Here is an 18,241-nt window from a genome sequence, read left to right as displayed (position 1 = left end):
GTGGGCTACAGCCCACTTCATCGGACGCTTATGCTCAAATAAATTTGTTAGTCTCTAAGGTGCCACAAGTACTCCTGTTCTTTTTGAGGATACAGACTAACATGACTTCTACTCTCAAAAAAAAAATTCACCCTTCATCCTAAATTGTTCAAACCCTGATTTACTGTCCCAGTCACAGCTCTGTAGAAAAGGGAGGAGAAATGTAAGTGTGTGGGGTTACATTTGGGTCTCACCTATGCTAGAGAAATTTACCAGCCTAAAAGCCATTTGGTTCCTAATGAAACATTGGGTCCTCCACGAAAGTTCTCCAAATAGCGCACATGCATCATGCCAAATATAGCTTGGATTAAATTTGCTTTCAGCAGGTCTAAATGCAGGGCAGCTCACTTTAAACCAGTTTAATCCCAGCATGAACAGAGAACTCCAGTCCTCCCACAATTACCTTTTCTCTCTCAGTAGCAAGTAACTTCTGATCTCAATCCTCGCCCTGCACTTTTTGATTTGTCCTCCCTATTCAGTTAACCTCCATGTAGAGTTTCTGGCTACTGCCCTCTGGTGCAGTGGTGGCATTGCAAAATCTCGCAGAATCCACCACTTCTAGAAGCCGCGCCAGGAACAGGAACTGTTACACAGAAGTCACCGCCACTTGGAATGGTTTAGAACAGCGCTAGTGTGGGTGGGCAGGGTCGAGGCACAATGCAGCGTGACCTGTGTGACCTGTGTGAATGCAGCAGGCCAGCCAGCTGCACTTAAAGCGGTTCCTCGTCAGGGAGTCCCTTAGGAGCAGTTCTATTCTCTGGTGTAGACACAGCTTTTGTGTAACAAATGGTGGGTCAACCGTGCCCTGAGCCTGCCCAAAACCTGGGAACAGAAAGGCGCTGTGTGACAGCAATGTCCGGCGGCAGGATGCTTAGGGGAGCGCCAGCTGGATGGACACTCCCCTTGAACTAGCTTGGCAGAGTATAGCCTGTGAGGCTTGCACCGTTTGGGTGCGGGGTAGTACTCCTGGCAAGTCCATGATGCACATTAGCAATTATTGGGCCCCCTTAGCGTGATGGGAACACAGCGACACGCCTGTGACGGGCCTTCCCCAAGTCTCTGGGCTGTTCCAACCCAAAAAGTAACAATCACTTTAAAATAAATAAATAAATACATAACACCTCCCTTTAAGTGAATCTGGACAACTGCAGGGCTCCAAACCTCAGGGGCTCTCCATCTTCTTTATGGCCTGCCTGGGCAGGACCCATCTATTCTTCCTCTGTGTTACAGGTCCCCCTTTCTATGCTAGCCACAGAAGCTATGGGTCTACTTATAGCCCCGTGTAGGATAGCTCTGTAGCTCTTCCAGCCCATGCTTTCAGCTCTGGAGGCCCCCAGTTCGATCCCCAGGGCGTCAGCCAAGAAGGCAGCGGTCACACTGTCCCTGTCGTGGTGCCCACAGCTTTAGCACGGCCTAAAATGCTGGGGGGATGCTCCTGAGACACCCCCTAAAAGCCTGCGGGTCAAATAGGGATGGCTGAGTGTCACTGGGCTACTGGGCAGGGGGCTCATACTGAGCTCTCAGCCTCTGTCTGGGGGGGTTCAGCCAGGGGGGAAATGGAGGGGGCGATTGGGTCACCCCAGAAAGCTCCATGGGGGATTATATTAATCCTACAAAGGGGGGGAGGGGTAATGGAGTCGGGGAGGCAAAGCCAGGGCTGGGGTCAATTTGTCCCCCTAGGCAATAATGACACCGCTTTGCAAAGCCCCGGAGCTCTCCCGGCAGAGCGGGGCGGCGGAGGAGCCAGGCAGGGACGGGGCCGGGAGCCGAGTGAGCACCGCGCCCTCCCGCGGCACAAGGGGAGGCGTGCACGGGCCGGGCGAGCAGCCTGCCCCCGGGCGGAGGAGGAGGAGAAGGCGGCGGCGCTGGGCAGGGCGCGGCACGTACCGGCGGCCTGTGCCTCAGTCCGCGCGGAGCTGGGAGAGGAGCAGCATCGCCCGCCGCTGCTATGCCGGTGGGTGCTGCGGCCGCTCGGGCTGGGCCCGGCCCGGGCTGGGAGCCGCTGTTGCTGCAGGGCCGGGACTGCCCCGGAGCTGGGGCGTGAACCCCGGCGTGGCCAGGGGGTGCAGCTGGGACGGGCCCCCATTGCCGGAGGGGTGGAGCATCCCCAGCCCCCGGGCCCACGCCTCTGCGAAGCGGGCCCTTTCCGGCCTGGATTCCCACTGGCTAGGGAGGGGCCTGATCCGGGTTCGGCCCGCTAGGGGGGTTGGTCCGGATACGAAGTTCAGAGGCGGATCCAGGCTTCCCCCAAACCTGGGTGGGCCTGGGCCAGTGAATGCTGTGCCCAGCAGGGACCAGGGGAAACTGGTTCAGGGCTGGGCTTTTGCCTGAAAATCGGATAACTTGTTACTAGTAGCTACAGTGGGGACACGCTCGGGCCTCTAGGGTTAGGGGGCCGCTGGGAGATAGTCATCAGCACAGGTTAATGGGACCTGGTTTTCTTACTCATGGGGGATCCTTATCCTCACGCTTGGGAGAAGCCAAACATCCGCAAAACTAGCTCGTTCTCCTCCTCCAAACCAATCCGTAATATTCTCTTTTGCTGTAGAGGCTAGGAAATGCTTGAAGGTCAGGCTGCTGGGGTATTGAGACCACTGCTTGTCATCGCGCCAAGCAATGTTCTCATTGCTTCCTTCTGCTCCCCATCTGTCTGTATCACGTATTCTCTGTTTGACTTGCAAAGATTGTAAGTTCCTCGGGGCAGGGACTGTGTTTGAACAGCGCCTGGCCCGATGGAGGGCTTGGTCCATGATGCCCCTTATTTATACCTCTTGCCGCCATCCAGATGTCTGCACCCAGTTTAACAGAAGGGGAGGGATTTTCCAAAGTTTTTCATTTGGGAAAATTCTCTCAAAATCAAACTAACCTTAATGAATTTTTAAAATGTCAACGAGAACAAAAATTGTTGTCTTTCTGGATGAAAACTTTCCCTTGGAACCTTGGGAACTCAAATGCTGTGGGAGGGGGACAGAAACTGACTAAGGGCTTGACTGTACTTAAAACCCTATGGCTGCAGCGCTTCAGTGTGGACACTACCCACGCCGAAGGGAAAGGTTCTCCCGTCAATGTAGCTAATCCACCTCTCCGAGAGGCAGCAACTAAGTTGGCGGGAGAAATCTTCTGTTGACCTAGCGTTGTCCACACGGGGATGTAGGTCGGCTTACCTGTGTCGCTCACAGGGTGTGGATTTTTCACACCCCCGAATGATGTAACTGGGTCAACCTAATTTTCTAGGGTCAAGGAGCCCATAGCCTTGAAGCAGCAGTAAAATGAAGCCAATTGGTTTTATTATCTGAACAGCGGACATACAGCGTTAGTGCGAAAAAAGAAATAACTGAATATGTTCATTAATAACACAGGCAGATATATTGTATGTTACTGATAGAGTATCTCTGAGTAGCAGCTAGGATCATAATTAAAAATGTGTGTTATTGTTTTTTTAACAATGTGCCAGTCATGTCCCTTTACTCATGTTTTCAAGGTACAGTAGTATTGTTTGTATTGCAGTGGGGTGTCTAGGTGCCCCAATTATGGACAAGGATCCTATTACACTAGGCCAGCATAAGAAAAAGGCCCCTACCTCAGAGAGCTAAGAGTCTAAGACAACACAGCAGGGGAATACAGACAGGTTGTGGAGCACAAGGAAGCAATGAGATAAAGTAACTAGATATGCTGGAGTTTGCAGAAAGCTTGGGTTTATGCCAGAGTAGGTGTGCAGTGTTTGGATTACGATCAGGGCCTGGTAGGATTGGGGTGAGAGCACCTTTTGTATGTGACGTTATAAGGGTTTCAAACCCAGGTCTCCAGAGGTCCCAGGCCAGTGTATTGGGATCATTGCTGACAAAGCAAGAAGGGCTCCTGGTTGTCTCCAATCTGTTCTCTTCCTTATTTCAGAAGCACGAGTTCTCTGTCGACATGACCTGCGAAGGGTGCTCCAACGCGGTCACGCGTGTTCTCAACAAGCTGGGAGGTGAGTGGCACTGCTCTGAGCCAGGTGGAGAATTGCATGGGGATCAGCAAACAGCTTTCACGGATGTGGGAGTTTCCATACTAGCCTTAAGGGACCAACGGCTCCTGTGGCAATGAAATGGAAACTGTGGTCCAAGTGCCCCACTCAGACTGGCCCCCGCCTCAAGCTAATGATTGGCACATGGCAGCCCTTGCATCAGAAGAACCATTCTGGCCCAAACACCGAGAGTTTGTGGTGTTATCACTGTGTCTGGGACATTAACAGGCCAATTGCAATGTCCAGAACATTTGGACAGTGGCTGCTATTCGCAGAGGCATCTTTCTTTCCCCGTATCTCCGTGGTCACAGCTGTTGCTTGCCTAACACTGTGTGTGGAGTTAAAACGAGCATCACTGGGGTCACTGTGTCCTGGCAAAGTCACCCGTCGCCGGGGGTAGTTCTCAATCCCCACGTGGGAGGAAAGGCCTCGTTCTGCTGACTCCCCCTTTGGTAAGAGACAGTGCAGCCCCCCAGGAGAGGTGTGTTGTTTTGGACTGACCAGCCGTGGCGTTTGTCCTGGAAGCTCCGGCGTGCCAGACGATGCCCTCCACCAACAGAGAGCTGCTCTGTTGGCAGGTGACATAGCCTGTCAAGGCACAGTGTGGATTGTCTGGCCTGGATGAAGGGCCATGAAATCCTAGCCCTGCTGAACCCCAGGGGAGGTTTGCCGTTGACTTTAATAGAGCCAGGATTTCACCCTGTATGTTATAAATGACTTCCCTAAAGAACTGGGTCCTCACTTAGAGCCTTCACCTGCTCCCCTCTCTGCAAAACCGGCTCCTGCTTTTGTTCCTAGCGTTCGGTTTACACTTCGCCATGTGTGGCACCATTTCAGGACTGGTTCTGGGGAATGTTCAGGCTACTCTCGCTGGGCCCTTCTGTCCCTGATCGGTTGCATTGCTGGCACCAGACAAGAGTCTGCCAGGTGATCTTCTCCTGAGAGAAATTGCCTGGGCAAAGTAGCATTTCTGGGCAGCCAGGAGAAGGGGCGTGAAGCAGGGGCGTGCAGTGGCATTAATGCTGCACCTGTGAGAGACAGCGAGGGACAGAGCCCCTGCAGGGGGCTTATGCAGCTCCTTTCTGGGCATCCTTGGCAGAGAGGCGGGCGACATCTAAAACCCGACGTGCCCGTTCCTTTTTAAAATCCACCCTGCCCCACCCGTTCTGGCTATTTCAGAGCCTTTGTAGTCTGATGATGGGGCCTCTCAAGCCCATTCTCGGGGCACTTGCCGACCCAGGCCTGGGGAAAGACTCCTGGGAAAGAGAAGCAGAAAGGACTTTGGCTGCCGTTGCAGTCGGCGTAGCACGGTGTTGCCCAACCACGCTCCCAGAGGAACAGTTGGGGGCTGGAGGGTTGCCTGTTCCAAACTCAGTCCTGCCCTCTCCCTGCAGATGAGCTAGGGGTCAAGCCACTCCTTGAAAGCCACCCACCCTGTTCCTGTGGGAGCCCCTGCTGCAGCTGGTTAGTCAGTAACTAATTATTGATCTGCAGTGGCAAGATGGCTAATTGGACGCTGTGACCTTTGCTGAGGCGGGGGGAGGAAAGTTGCTCGGCACTAGCTTGTAACTGCAGGAAGTTGCAATCACCGGACTGCAGCAGTTTCTATTCTCCTTTCAGTGCAAGGCCTCCTCCAAAACCCACTGACGTCCCTGTGAGTCTTTCCACTGCCTCCACTGGGCTTTGGACCAGGCCCTGAGAGCAGAAGGAGCAGAGGCCTGATGCCTCTGGTGCATCTAGCATACTCCTCCCTGTGCACTGCTGCCGTAGGGAGAGCTATTGTGATTCCCCTAAGGGATATTGCCAGCTTCAGAACAGCGGCCCTGCCAAGCACAGGGAGCCAATCACTGCAGTGACTATGGAGAAACAGGCCGACCTTCCCAGCCACTGATCAAAGAGCCTGCACTTTCCCATCCAGGTGCTTTTACCACCTCTTCCAAACGACAGCCCCCAGCCCCCATCTGTGTTAAGAGGAGTGGAGTCGGCCCGGGGTGGGTAAGTTGGCAGCTGCCTTCCCTACGCAGTAGAGGAGCGACTCCTCATGGAAAGCCCAGCTTTGTTCAGCTTGACTGAGAGTGGGTTAGCCCAAGTTTCAGCTGGAGAGCTAAGATCACCAGAGGAATGCCCAGCACTCCAATTGGCCTGCTGGAGCTGAACTTTTATTTATTACAGACTTCAAAATAAAATAAAATATTGACGCTGGTGTCTGCTGAGCTGTATTTACCAAGAAAGCCACGCTGGGGTTCCCAGATAACCAGATGGCCGCTCCCTAGCAACGTGGCAGGTGGAACAATAACTGACAGGGCAAAGAAACGTCAGAGCGCTCTGAATGAATGCAAATGCACCCGGCGCTGGTGGCTCGTGCCAGTTCTGGTTTCACATGGATGCCTCTCCCTCCCTCACCCTGAGTGGCCCTGCTGCATCAGGAGGAGATCAGGAAAATGCCATTTCCCAGCAGGCTGGCAGTGCTAGCACTGAATCAGTCCAGCCCTGCTGCTTAGCCTCTCATTGGAGTAACTGCGTGCTGCTCTGGAGGTCATAGACAGTGCTGCCATTGGAAGGGAAGGGCCAGGCGGGAGGCAGCAGGCGAGCTCTAAAGTGGATAGGTCACGGTAATAGTTTTGTCTGGTGGTGGTAATATGTTGACATGCCAGCAGGAGGCGCACAAAACCTGGGTTAACAGACTGTCCTTTGACTGCCCCGCTCTGTGCGATGTACTCCATGTATCCCGGGGGTAGTTTTTCTAGTTAACGGTGTGCCCTGAGCTAAGTTTTCAGACCCTAGCAGACAGAGAGAGACTTTGCTCTGGGGGCCACTGGAAACTAAATTCCTGTCTCTCAGCTCAATCCTGAATCCCTGCACCCTTGGCCTGCTTCTCAGCACTTTCCTCGCCAGTCGCACTTTTAAGGATTGTCTCTAATTAAACCAAGGGGGTGAGGACTTCTGGTGGTTGGAGGCATGGGCTGAGAAGCTCCTGACTTGCTGTCTCACCCTGGGGAATGTCACACAAGGTCCCTGGGCCTCGGTTCCCCCCTCTGTGAAAGAGGGCTAATAAGACAGGCTGTACCTTCCTCCCATGGGCTGAGGTTGTGGGGAAGGAGCCCCACAAAGCGCTCTGAGACCCGTGGAGGAAAGGGGCTAAAGAAATGCAGTAGAGGGGTATTCGTGCCCTCTCCTGAGGTTACAGAGACGTCAAAAGGTTGAGTTAGCAGCATGAGAAGCTGCATGGTTGGGGGCCTGTACCGGTGGGGCAGGACTGGCATGTCCGAGCAGGAGCAGTGGTTGGGTGATGTCTGAGTTTGCATCAGAGCAAGGATGGGCACACGCTACCCGAGTCTTGTTTATTTTTTCAGCCTGCTCACCTGGTTCTTAACAGGATACTCAGTGCATCAGCTCTACCCCATCCATACGGGAGGGGGAAGAGTCGGGGGGTGATGGCTATGGTGGGTGCGCTGGTTGGAGGCTGCACGGTTGGTTCCTCTCACACGTGAGGTATCCTTTCCCCTCCCCCAGGTGTCCAGTTTGAGATCGACCTGCCCAACAAGAAGGTGTGCATCGACTCGGAACACAGCGTCGACACCTTGCTGGCCACGCTGAAGAAAACCGGGAAGAGCGCCTCCTACCTGGGGGAGAAATAACCCCCGAGCCGACGGGTCCGAGGGTCAGGCTTTCTCCACACCCCAAAGGAGGTCAGTCTGCTGCTCTCCTTACACAGCTAGTGGATGCAAGACACTGAGGAGGAACCCTGAGCTCACCCGCTCTGCCCAGGGTCCCACGTGAAGTGATGTTGGGTCAGGGCAGCCCCGACAGTGCAGTAGCAGCAGGGTTTGGGCACGTTCCAGCGTGAAGAGCTGGGCAGCAAGCTGAGCTGTGATGCCAGTGAGGTGGGACTTGGGGAGTCATGGCCAGTGTCGAGTTTGGCACGTAAGGAAGGTTTGGCTGGTGCTCAGCTGTGGCACGGGAGCTAAAACCACCATAACATCCCACTCCCCTGCCCTCCTTGCCACAAGGCACCAGCCCCTTGCCCCATCCGGGATGGGAAACACAAGTTTCTAGCTCAGTGGTTTGAGCACTGGCCTGCTAAACCCAGGGTTGTGAGTTCAATCCTTGAGGGGGCCATTTAGGGAACTGGGGAAAAAATCTGTCTGGGGATTGGTCCTGCTTTGAGCAGGGGGTTGGAGTAGATGACCTCCTGAGGTCCCTTTCAACCCTGATATTCTATGATTCTATGATCTGAGGTGGAAGCGTTCACAGCCAGCATGGCCGGAAGCCTACAGACTGGCCCCTCTGAATGCAGAGCTGATGCTCCCGCAGCGGTGCGTGTGTAGGGCCGGGGTGAGGGACATTCAAGAACTGTTGCTGTTTCCAGGGGGAACCTTGCGCAGACTTTACATTTGGAAACCTGTCTGCTTCCCTCCACCATGTTGACTGGCTGCAAATATGAGCTTTGGTTCTAGCAGTTGCCCCGTTGTGGTTGCATCACTGTTACTTCTTCAGCAGCCACATGTGATCTCTCAAAGGGCAAGTTTGGGGGGGTTGCGTGTCCCCGGGCTCTGCTCTAGCAGGCTGTTCAGGGGAGCCAGAGGGTGGCTCCTTCCCTTTCCCACCCCGAGATGACCAAACGGTGTGTGTATAGGGGGAGGGATGAGGCTGAGAGGGGCTCTCTCCTCCCCCTGATGGTCCCTTCTGCCCTATTAGACATGGCCCCTCATTCCGAGAGACGCCCTCCTCCGTGCCAGCATGTCGGATGTGACAGGGGAATGGCCAGGGAATCTGCCATTCTCCTGGGATGATACTCCTCCCAGGCTAGACTTTCTCCCCTGGTTAAAGGATGCCTTTTGCAGCCAACATTTCTGCCACTGGAGCAGGAACTGGGGAAGCCTGACTAGGCCTGATCCTTCTCCTTTGAGCCTCCGCTCAGAAGAATGCCTTGTGCTCGCAGAGCACTTCTCATCTGTAGATCTCAGGGCACTTGACAAAAGAGGCGAGTATTGTGACGGGTTGGATCACAGAAACCCACTTGGGAGCTGCCACCTGATGTGCAAAGACTACCCCTGCTCCTGTTTTCCCTGCCAGCTCAGGACTCCAGCACCCTGTCTTGCTGAGCGAGACACTCCAGTCTGCTCCAACACAGACCCAGGGTCTGAATCACTTGCCCCAAAGCTGCAAGTTTACCTGAAAACAGCTCACAGAAGTTTGCTTGTCTTTAGCACTCAGATGCCCAACTCCCAATGGGGTCTAAACCCAGATAAATCCGTTTTACCCTGTATAAAGCTTATGCAGAGGAAACTCATAAATTGTTCGCCCTCTATAACACTGATAGAGAGATATGCACAGTTGTTTGGTCCCCCAGGTATTAATACATACTCTGAGTAAATTACTAAATAAAAAGGGATTTTATTAAATACAGAAAGTAGGATTTAAGTGGTTCCAAGTAGTAACAGACAGAACAAAGTAAGTCACCAAGTAAAATAAAATAAAATGCGCAAATCTATGTCTAATCAAACTAAATACAGATAAGTTCCTCACCAGTTCCAGAATGCTCCCTTTTACAGGCTAATCTCCTTTTAGCCTGGGTCCAGCAATCACTCACACCCCCTGTAGTTACTGTCCTTTCTTCCTGTTCCCTTCAAGTATCCTGTGGGGGTGTAGAGGCTCCTTCCTTAGCCAGCTGAAGACCCAAATGGAGCGGTCTTCCACGGGTTTTAATAGACTCTCTTGTGTGTGGAGACCCCCCTCCTATGCAAAGTCCAGCTCCAAGATGGAGTTCTGGAGTCACCTGGGCAAGGCACATGTCCCTGCATGACTCAGTCTTTACAGGCCGAAGCCATTGTCCACATGGTATCTTGCATGTCTCCAGGAAGACTTCTTATGTGGATTGGAGCATTCCAAGATGCATTGTTCCCCAAGTGTTTCCTGATCAGGTACTTAACCTGGCGAATTCCTTCCTAAAGAAGCTGACCAAATGCCTCACAAAAGCTTACTTAGAAACCAAGCAAGCATACAGCCCATATTCTTAACCTAAAGTAGAAAATGATATATATGTACAAATAGGATGAATAGATATAGTAGACCATAACCTTTACGGAGATATATTACGTGGCACAGGCAGCACAAAACATATTCCAGTTATGTCATACATACATTTATAAGCACCCTCCCCCATAAAGCCTTATGGGGTACACTGTCACAAGTATCACTAACCCCATTTTACAGATGGAGAATCTGAGGCACAAGGAGGGGATGTAACTTGTCCAAGGTCGCCCAGCAGGTCCATGGCAGAACCAGGAAAAGAACGGCGCTCTCTGGATTCCTAGCCCAGTGCCCTATCCAGTAGGCCACATGAAAGAGGGGAAGGCTGATTCAGCCAGTTCCAGCAAGCTCAGGGAACCCCGTCTTTGCCTCTAGCGCTTAGAGACATGACCGGGTCTTGCTTTTAGTGCTGTCAGAAACCAACCCCTTTTCCCTACAGGGCCCTGGGCCTTATCTGCTACTAAGCCCAAGTAATGCTGAACACTACTTCAGTGAGAACAAGCAGAAAAGGAAATAGTTTGAATTTCATGGGACTTTTAATTGTTTGGGCTACTTTTTCTGGGGAGGTGGAAGAACACCAGCGTAGCACCATTCCCAGCTGAATCTACGCTCTGCTGGAAAGTACCATCAATGAAAACAAAGCCTGAACAACACAAAACAACCCAGCCAACAAGGTTCCCGGTGTCTCAGTAGCGCTAAAAGGGAGCAGGACATAGACCCAGAGAGACGATGGCTCAGGAGATTGCTCATTAACTAAAGAGGCGCCAACCTCAAGTCAGTTTTTTAACCTAGTTGAGGACTTGAATACATGAGGGTGCAGAAGATGGAGCACTAAGCTAGTAACGGTTTGGTGGACACTGTGAAGGAAGACAGTGGGTTTCAGTCTGGTTCCTTGTGGGTGTCAGTCCAGTTCCTAGTGGGTAGATAGCCAAGAAGCCATCACTGCAGCTTGCACGTCCTCTAAGACCTTTAGGGGAGAGGCTACAGACTGAACTGTCCTCCTGCCACAAGAGGTTGTTTCTCCAGGGCAGGGTTGAGAGACAAGTGGGGTGAGGTAGGGAGGGGAAGCTGACACTGTGCTGTACCTTGGATATCCCAAGCTGTCCATCTGGCATCTGGGCTCGTCTACATTAGCAAAGTTGCACCCAGTTTAATGAAGTAGATTTAAGATCTGTCTAGTTCAAGCAGTGCAGATCCCTAATGTAGACGCATTTAAACCAGTTTGTGTTGGTAAATTCCTGAATTAAGATAAAGCAATTGAAGTGAGGATTAAACTGGTTTAAGTGTGTCTGTGTTAGGGATTTGCACTGCTTGAACTAGATGGGTTTAACAAAACTGATATTAAATCAGTGCGACTTTGCTAATATAGACAAGCCCTGAATTCTTCTAAAATGTTGTTTGAAGAAAGATCCTGGTTTTAAGAAAATGTCATTAGTAAAAAAAAAAAAAAAGAGTAACACAAAAATTTATGAAATCTCAGACTGTTTTTAAACATAAAACACCGAAGAAATATTCCGTGAACAGGAAAGAATAGGAAGCCAAGAAGTCCTGAGTTCGTTGCTCTGCAGGTGACTCATTATATGATCTTGGGCAAGTCACTTAATCTTTTTATGACTCAGTCTCCCTCTCATACTGTTAGCTTCTCCCTACCTGAGCTCTGATTGGCTAAGTTCTCAAATTATGAATATTTATGACCCCGCTCATCATTTACCATTTTCTAACATACTAAATGTACAGCTAATAAGAATCTGAAAATATTTACTTATATAATTGCTTAAATAAATGTACATAATTATAGCGTACCCTCCTAGGTAGCAAAAAGATGGACCAAATCTATTGTAAAGGCTCTGTCTGTTCAGTTGTAAATCAATATGTATTAGTGGTTATATCAACCAATGAGAATGCACCTGAAGGGCAAATGGAAAAGTTGATTAAAATTGATTATTTAGATTGAGGCTTTCCAGGTGCTGATTTAAATTATGATTTAAATCAATCCACCCTGGAGGACTCTTTGCTTAGGGTTAAATTTTCAGGATTGCTGAGCACTGACCCATCCGACTGAAGTCAATGGAAGCTGCACGTGCCCATTGCCTCTGAAAATCTGGCCCTTATCTTTAGTGTAGCGCTCTGACAATTGCAAGCACTGGGTAGAGAATGGACTTGGATCACGTACATTATATTTGTTGCTGTTGCTACTTGAAAATCACTCTTAGAATATCCTTTGTCTACCCTTGTTACAAGGAACCTCCTAGATAAGTGTAGCTGGAGGACAGTAAATGTTTTCCTCTCTTTTCAGGTAGTTTGCTTTACATCTGACACAATGCTTCTCATACAGCCAGTTACTTCCTGCGAATATTACACATAGCAAGAAGGGAGAGGATTTTTTCTTTAAAATGAGGATACTAGTTGTGAAACCACATGCACTGGCTGGGGGGTCCCGGGGGGAGTTAATACCTGGAACTCTTCAGTTCCTATTTTGAAATTGACTAGATGTCAGGTTGCTGAGTTTCCTTTAAGGTTTAACCAGCAGGGGGCACCCCAGTATAACTCCCCTCCCCCTGTCCTTGTTTTTGCAGGAGTGCTAACATGATGGCTTCAGTGAGAAGATGGTCTGTATACAGATCTGTCGACACCCTCTGTCATTTGACCCCGGTTACCCTGCCAGATGTTGGAAAGAAGAAGGCTGGGAGGAGGAAGGACCCTCAGAGTAAAGGACCAGGATCTACTTGAACCATAGTTTGTAAAACTCCCCTCTTGAAATGGAGGGTTCAGGTGTGCTCTCCCTCTCTGGCCTTGCAGTAAACGAAGGAGCCGCTTCTATTTTCAAATACATGTTCTGGTGCCCGGTGTTTTCTTCAGCCGGGAGAGGTGGCCGATGCACAAGTAGGGCTCTTAGAAATAGGAGACTGCTTGTTACTTAGGAGAGGATCTCCAAACTGCTTGTTCTCCAGGGAACTTGCACTGAGCCTTGTGTGCTGGCTACAGAGTCGGCTTGAGATAATGTCTCTGGAGAGCTGAGTTCAAATGCTGATTAGGTGATAAGTCACAGTAGTTGGTGTCTCAGTGGACCTTTGTTATAGTCAGACTTTGCAGCGGGGGCCTCGAAATGTGGGAGAAGCACAAGATTTGCTGAGTGGATCCTTTGGACAGTGGGATCAGTCCCTTCCTTTTAACAGTATCATTTCCCCCATCCAAGGGAACAGTTATATTACAATAGCACCTCGTGATCCCAGCTGGGAGGTGGTGGAATCTCCATCCTTAGAGGTTTTTAAGGCACGGCTTGACAAAGCCCTGGCTGGGATGATTTAGTTGGGGTTGGTCCTGCTTTGAGCAGGGGGTTGGACTACATGACGACCTGAGGTCTCTTCCAACCCTAATCTTCTGATTGTCTGATTCTATGATTGATTCTATGATCAAATGCAAACACTGCTAGTATTTATGGAATCTTTCCTAAGAACTACACAGGATGTGCATTGGAGCCACGTTCACGGAGTGGGTGAAACCTAGCCTTCGGGAATGGCCAGCCTGTTATGCACCCAGTTTCTTCACCTCACCGTTGGGTTCACATTAACCAGCTTTATTTATTGACTCGATGTTCTTTGCTTTGGATTTCCTTCCCGCTCAGGTATGGCAGACACGGCTGGGCATTCATTTTAGCAGCCAGTCATAACGTACATGCGTTGGCTATTTTTTTTTTTTTTTTTTTGAGGGGGCGGGGAAGTCTGGCGTTAGCTTGACAAGGAGGTGAGGGGAACGGTGTGACGTGAAGGCACAGCTACCCGCTCTGTCTCAGTGGGAGTTAAGTGGAAACAGCAGTCTTTAAGGAGCTAGCCCTCCCTGCCAAACCAGCAGGCGCTGCGGCCTTGCTGCGTTGGTAGAGGACAATCACTGACCGTCCCACTATAAATCAGAGAATTTTCGCTCATGTCTTTGCTATGGCCGCAGAATCCATTCCCCAGCTCTTCCTTTGTTTTCCTCTCTCCTCCCCTCTTGGTGTTTCCCAGAGATGCTGGCCCCCTCGCTCCCATCAACGTCAGGGTGGATTCTCCTAAGCTTTTGCCCACGAGCCGTGCACCTATGGGTCCCATCTACGCTACCGATGGCAGAGCAGTGGATCTCAAAATGCGCTAGGCACAGCAAGGGCTTGACTGTGTGGTGGCGCGGTGCCCCATGCTAGTGGGGCGGTGGGCAGGTTCAGTGCTGCCCAGAGCTCACCCAAGGCAGTCGCTGTACGACCCTGATCTGCCACTGTGGCTGGTAGCTTGGTTCAGCAGCCGCACTCACTCCCGTGTGCCCAGCCCCTACCCACGGAGAGATGGGCAGCCCCTTGGGAGCTCTCCTTGGGCCCCCATTTGCAGACGCACATGGAAGCCAGGTGCAGAGCACCTCTAGTTAATCAGAAATGAAGTGGGAGCCTCCCCCTGTGGATAAAACAGATTCAGAAGGACAAGGGGATGGGTGAGTGGTGGTCGAGCACAGCATGGCTGTGACATGTGCCAGCCCAAGTATCGGCCTGTCTTACAGAGCACTCTGGGGCGCCCTGCATACCAAGGGCTCTCTAACTACCCAGCTTTCTGCAGCACTTCACAATCCCCCCAGATGCCATTAACCTCTGCCCCTTAGGCCTGCCTCTCATTCGCTAAAAACACAGGCAAGCGGAAGCCGGTTTATTCCTTAAACGCCAGTAGGCTTGTTTGGGGCGGGAGATAAGGCCTGGATTGGGATTAAGCTGCTGTGTGTGGGTGAAGCTGGGAACAACGCCTTGACTCCCCCAGACTGTGCAAACTTCTCGCTATCGGTTCAGATGAGCGTCTGCTGGGAGCGGCGGGTGCATGACAGACCCATCATTGGTGCCTGAATGCAGCTGACATATATTCACTGTAGCGAACCGATGTCCCAGGGCTGATGCCCATCCCTGTGCCCCTATCTGCCTTGGGGTTTGAGAAATGCCTCTGGATGTGTCTAGCTGTGGGCGATCGTTATCCTAGGACACTGCTCTCTTCCCCCTGCCATTATCTCGTAATGAGAACAAAACCCTGTCATTATGGCCTCCATAATTTTCCTGCTGCGCTCAGCCTGGTGGGTTCCAGCAGCAGCCTCTGTGCCCAGTGCAGATGCCAGTAACAGCAGCTTGCTGTGGAGACAAACCCTCCCAGCCCTTTGGTGGGTAGGATCGCATCCCACAGCGACGTGCTTGGGGGCTTTTATGTGTTAAACTTGGCTGGCACCGGAGGTTGGCGTCTTCTCGTGCCTGGGGTGGCGCAGAGTGGGCAGCGGCAGTGCGTTCTCCCCAGGGCTGGCACCGCTGGAGGGCCCAAGAGAGAGGAGTGGGGTGTTCATGCCCAGCGAGAACAGACCCTGCCAATGGTGGTGTGTGCTCCTGCCTGGTTGGAACCAGACAGGCATCCGTCACTCATTTCCCATGCACTTCAGATCCTGCCGGGCACTGGGGTCTTTCCCTGGCCCCAGTGTAGCCTGAGCCAATGGGCTGTGTGAAGAGCAGGTCAGGCAAGACTTAACCTGTTCTTTGCTTAGCTGTGGCTGAGAGGGGGCCTGGGGCAATACCTGCCCTTAGGTGGTGAAGGAGCATAGTCATAGAGCCTCCCGCTGCTTGCTCCCTGCCACCCCTCCCCCCACCTCCTGCCCCAGGGAGCAGAACTTGGAGGGCTCATTGTTCCATAACCCCTTCTGCCCCGGAGGGGGTGTGCTGACCAGCAGGGTGTTCCCCTGAGCACAGAGCTGCTCGTACCAGGTGGCCGTTAACACATGCTGCAGCGCGGCGGCATTCCGAGAATGTGAATGTAAAATCCCCAAAGAATGCAGCAGGATTAATGTTATGTGAGAGCAGAGCGAGCGGCGCAAGCCTGATTCGCTGCATCCCCCTACCCCGAGCAGAGCCTTGGCCTTGCGGGACAATGGGACGGCTCCCGGGATCCCACAACCTTGCTAGCTTATCAAAGGAATGGAGCATTTCATCCAGTCCTCACAACAACCACAAGGACACGCTCTTCCTCGCCACCTTGCGTCCTTTCTGATAAGATAATAAGCATTTGTGGGAGCCTAGTTTTCTCGCTGTCTCAGTTACCAGCAAACCACTGTATTTTATAACCCACTACTCTAGGGATTCCCGGTGCCACACAATACCTGTCCTTCCCCAAAAGCATAGTCTAAAGATACTGTCATCATCCTGGCGTTGGCGGGTGGATAACCTTTTACCTTTCAGTCTTAAAACAAGAATTTGTCTTTGTTTGACGGCAAGGTGTAAGGGGCCCAGTCGTGCATTGGCAAAAAGCAGCCTCGCCGGCTATTCTGTAGCCGTTTAAGGAACACTGGGTTTTCCACTCTTTGTAATTAACAAGTGACATTGTGGGTCTGGTGTAGGGCAAAGGAGCAGTTAGCTCATGTGGAACAGCCAGGAAGTGAGAGAGTTTCCAAAATAACATTGCCCGGTGTGTAAAGCAAAGGAAGGCGACCACAGACAAATGGTCTTTCTGATAGGTCTGGAAGTGAAAACATTGGGCAAACTGTAAACTCTTCATGATCTTTTTGAAAGAGGAGGGATGGTTTGGCTTATGGGAATCTCAGGCTTTCTTCCTTTGGTAACAATCCAGTTGGCACGTGGTGTGAAGGGCAATGAGTGTTAGCCATTGACAATGGGGGATTCATTAAACCGAGACAGGGATTTTCTGGCATTTGCCTATTAAAATTTCACTTTTAAATTTGTGCTGTAAAACAACATGCTCAGTGCAACACACAGGCAGGCTCACACCTTCCAGTTTGGCTCTGCCCCCCAATGCTGCTCTGGAGCAACCATGAGCTAGAAATGCACCCTGGGTGATGCTTGACATGCAGGCAAACACGCAACCCCCCCCCACACACACACACTTTGCTTCAGCATTGTCATGTACTCTGGCAAGTTGCCTCTGGAACTGGAGCAGTGTTCAGCCAGGCCAGATGTGCAGCCAGAGGCATGTGTTTCCCTCTGCTGGCTATTGTCATAATTTATAAACACCAGTCCAGGTTGCGCTACAGCCTCATGCTGATGGGGCCAAATGTGACAAAACACACGTGTCCGTGTTCCCTCAGCGGAAGATCCAGGTGGAGGGGTTCAAACAGGGAAACTGGCTGGAGAACTTTTGGGTGCCTCTCCGAACTGAACCTGAACTTCGGCCTTCAGATTCACCCATTCCTACAAGGGAGAACCCAGGGCTTAAGAGAAGGAGGAGTACAAAGCTCCAATCCAAGGACAGGACCAGGCTCAGAATATTCTCTACCTGCCATCAAACAAATAAAAGGAAGTATTTCTTCACACAACGCACAGTCAACCTGTGGAACTCCTTGCCAGAAGATGTGAAGGCCAAGACCATAACAGGGTTCAAAAAAGAACTAGATAAGTTCATGGAGGATAGGTCCATCAATGGCTATTAGCCAGGATGGGCAGGGATGGTGTCCCTAGCCTCTGTTTGCCAGAAGCTGGGAATGAGCAACAGGGGATGGATCACTTGAGGATTACCTGTTCTGTTCATTCCCTCTGGGGCACCTGGCACTGGACACTGTCGGTAGACAGGATACTGGGCTAGATGGACCTTTGGTCTGACCCAGTAGGGCCATTCTTATGTTCTTATATTCTTATCATGCTGACCCAGTCAGTTACCTCTCTGCACCTGATGCTCACACGAATCCCAGATGAGATTGCCGGCATACCAAGACACCCGTGCCAATGCACATAAGCACGGTCTTCTGACCATGCCAGGCAGCAGTCTGTGCTGTGAATGTAGCACAAGAGGGGAACGAGGACACAACTTGGCAAACATCTGTTACAGGCCCTCCCCCAAACAGATGCTAAAATCAGTAAAAGAACATCTATTAAACAAGCTTAATTAATGGTGTCAGAATATGGAAACACACACACCAGTGAAGCCAGTGTGCAAATATTTTATTTCAGAGTGACTCTATAAAAGGCTTAGGAAAGGTGGTCAGGGCCAAGTTAAAAATAAAGAGCAAAAATCACATCTCCCAGCCGCTGTGGAATGTAGAAGCACCGCGAAGAGCTGTTGTTTTGCTTCTCTTTTCTCCGGCAATTTGGCCTGGTCTAGCTCAGGGCTTGGCTTTAGGCTCCCACTGTGGAAACTGAAGCTATTCAACCATTTTGCTGAGAGCAGA

At 51.3% G+C, this 18,241-nt stretch overlaps 1 protein-coding gene across 1 annotated transcript; it reads left to right on the top strand.

The window, feature by feature from the left end:
• The first annotated feature begins 1,912 nt into the window (after positions 1-1,912).
• On the top strand, positions 1,913-12,906 carry ATOX1 (antioxidant 1 copper chaperone). Its single transcript, XM_065409855.1, has 4 exons — positions 1,913-1,993; positions 3,934-4,009; positions 7,559-7,734; positions 12,655-12,906. Exons 1-3 carry the CDS (start codon positions 1,988-1,990, stop codon positions 7,681-7,683), a joined length of 207 nt encoding a protein of 68 aa, XP_065265927.1. The 5' UTR covers positions 1,913-1,987; the 3' UTR covers positions 7,684-7,734; positions 12,655-12,906.
• The last annotated feature ends 5,335 nt before the right edge of the window (positions 12,907-18,241 follow it).

The sequence above is a fragment of the Emys orbicularis genome, chromosome 8 (assembly GCF_028017835.1).
Source record: "Emys orbicularis isolate rEmyOrb1 chromosome 8, rEmyOrb1.hap1, whole genome shotgun sequence".
NCBI lineage: Eukaryota > Metazoa > Chordata > Testudines > Emydidae > Emys > Emys orbicularis.
The sequence above is the reverse complement of the archived record's forward strand: the minus strand, read 5'-3'. Positions and strand labels throughout refer to the sequence as shown.

Bases quoted from the DNA above. Each gene is read 5' to 3' on its own strand.
- ATOX1 (XM_065409855.1), top strand. The intron at 4,010-7,558 runs GTGAGTGGCACT...CCCCTCCCCCAG, and splicing joins TGTTCTCAACAAGCTGGGAG to GTGTCCAGTTTGAGATCGAC.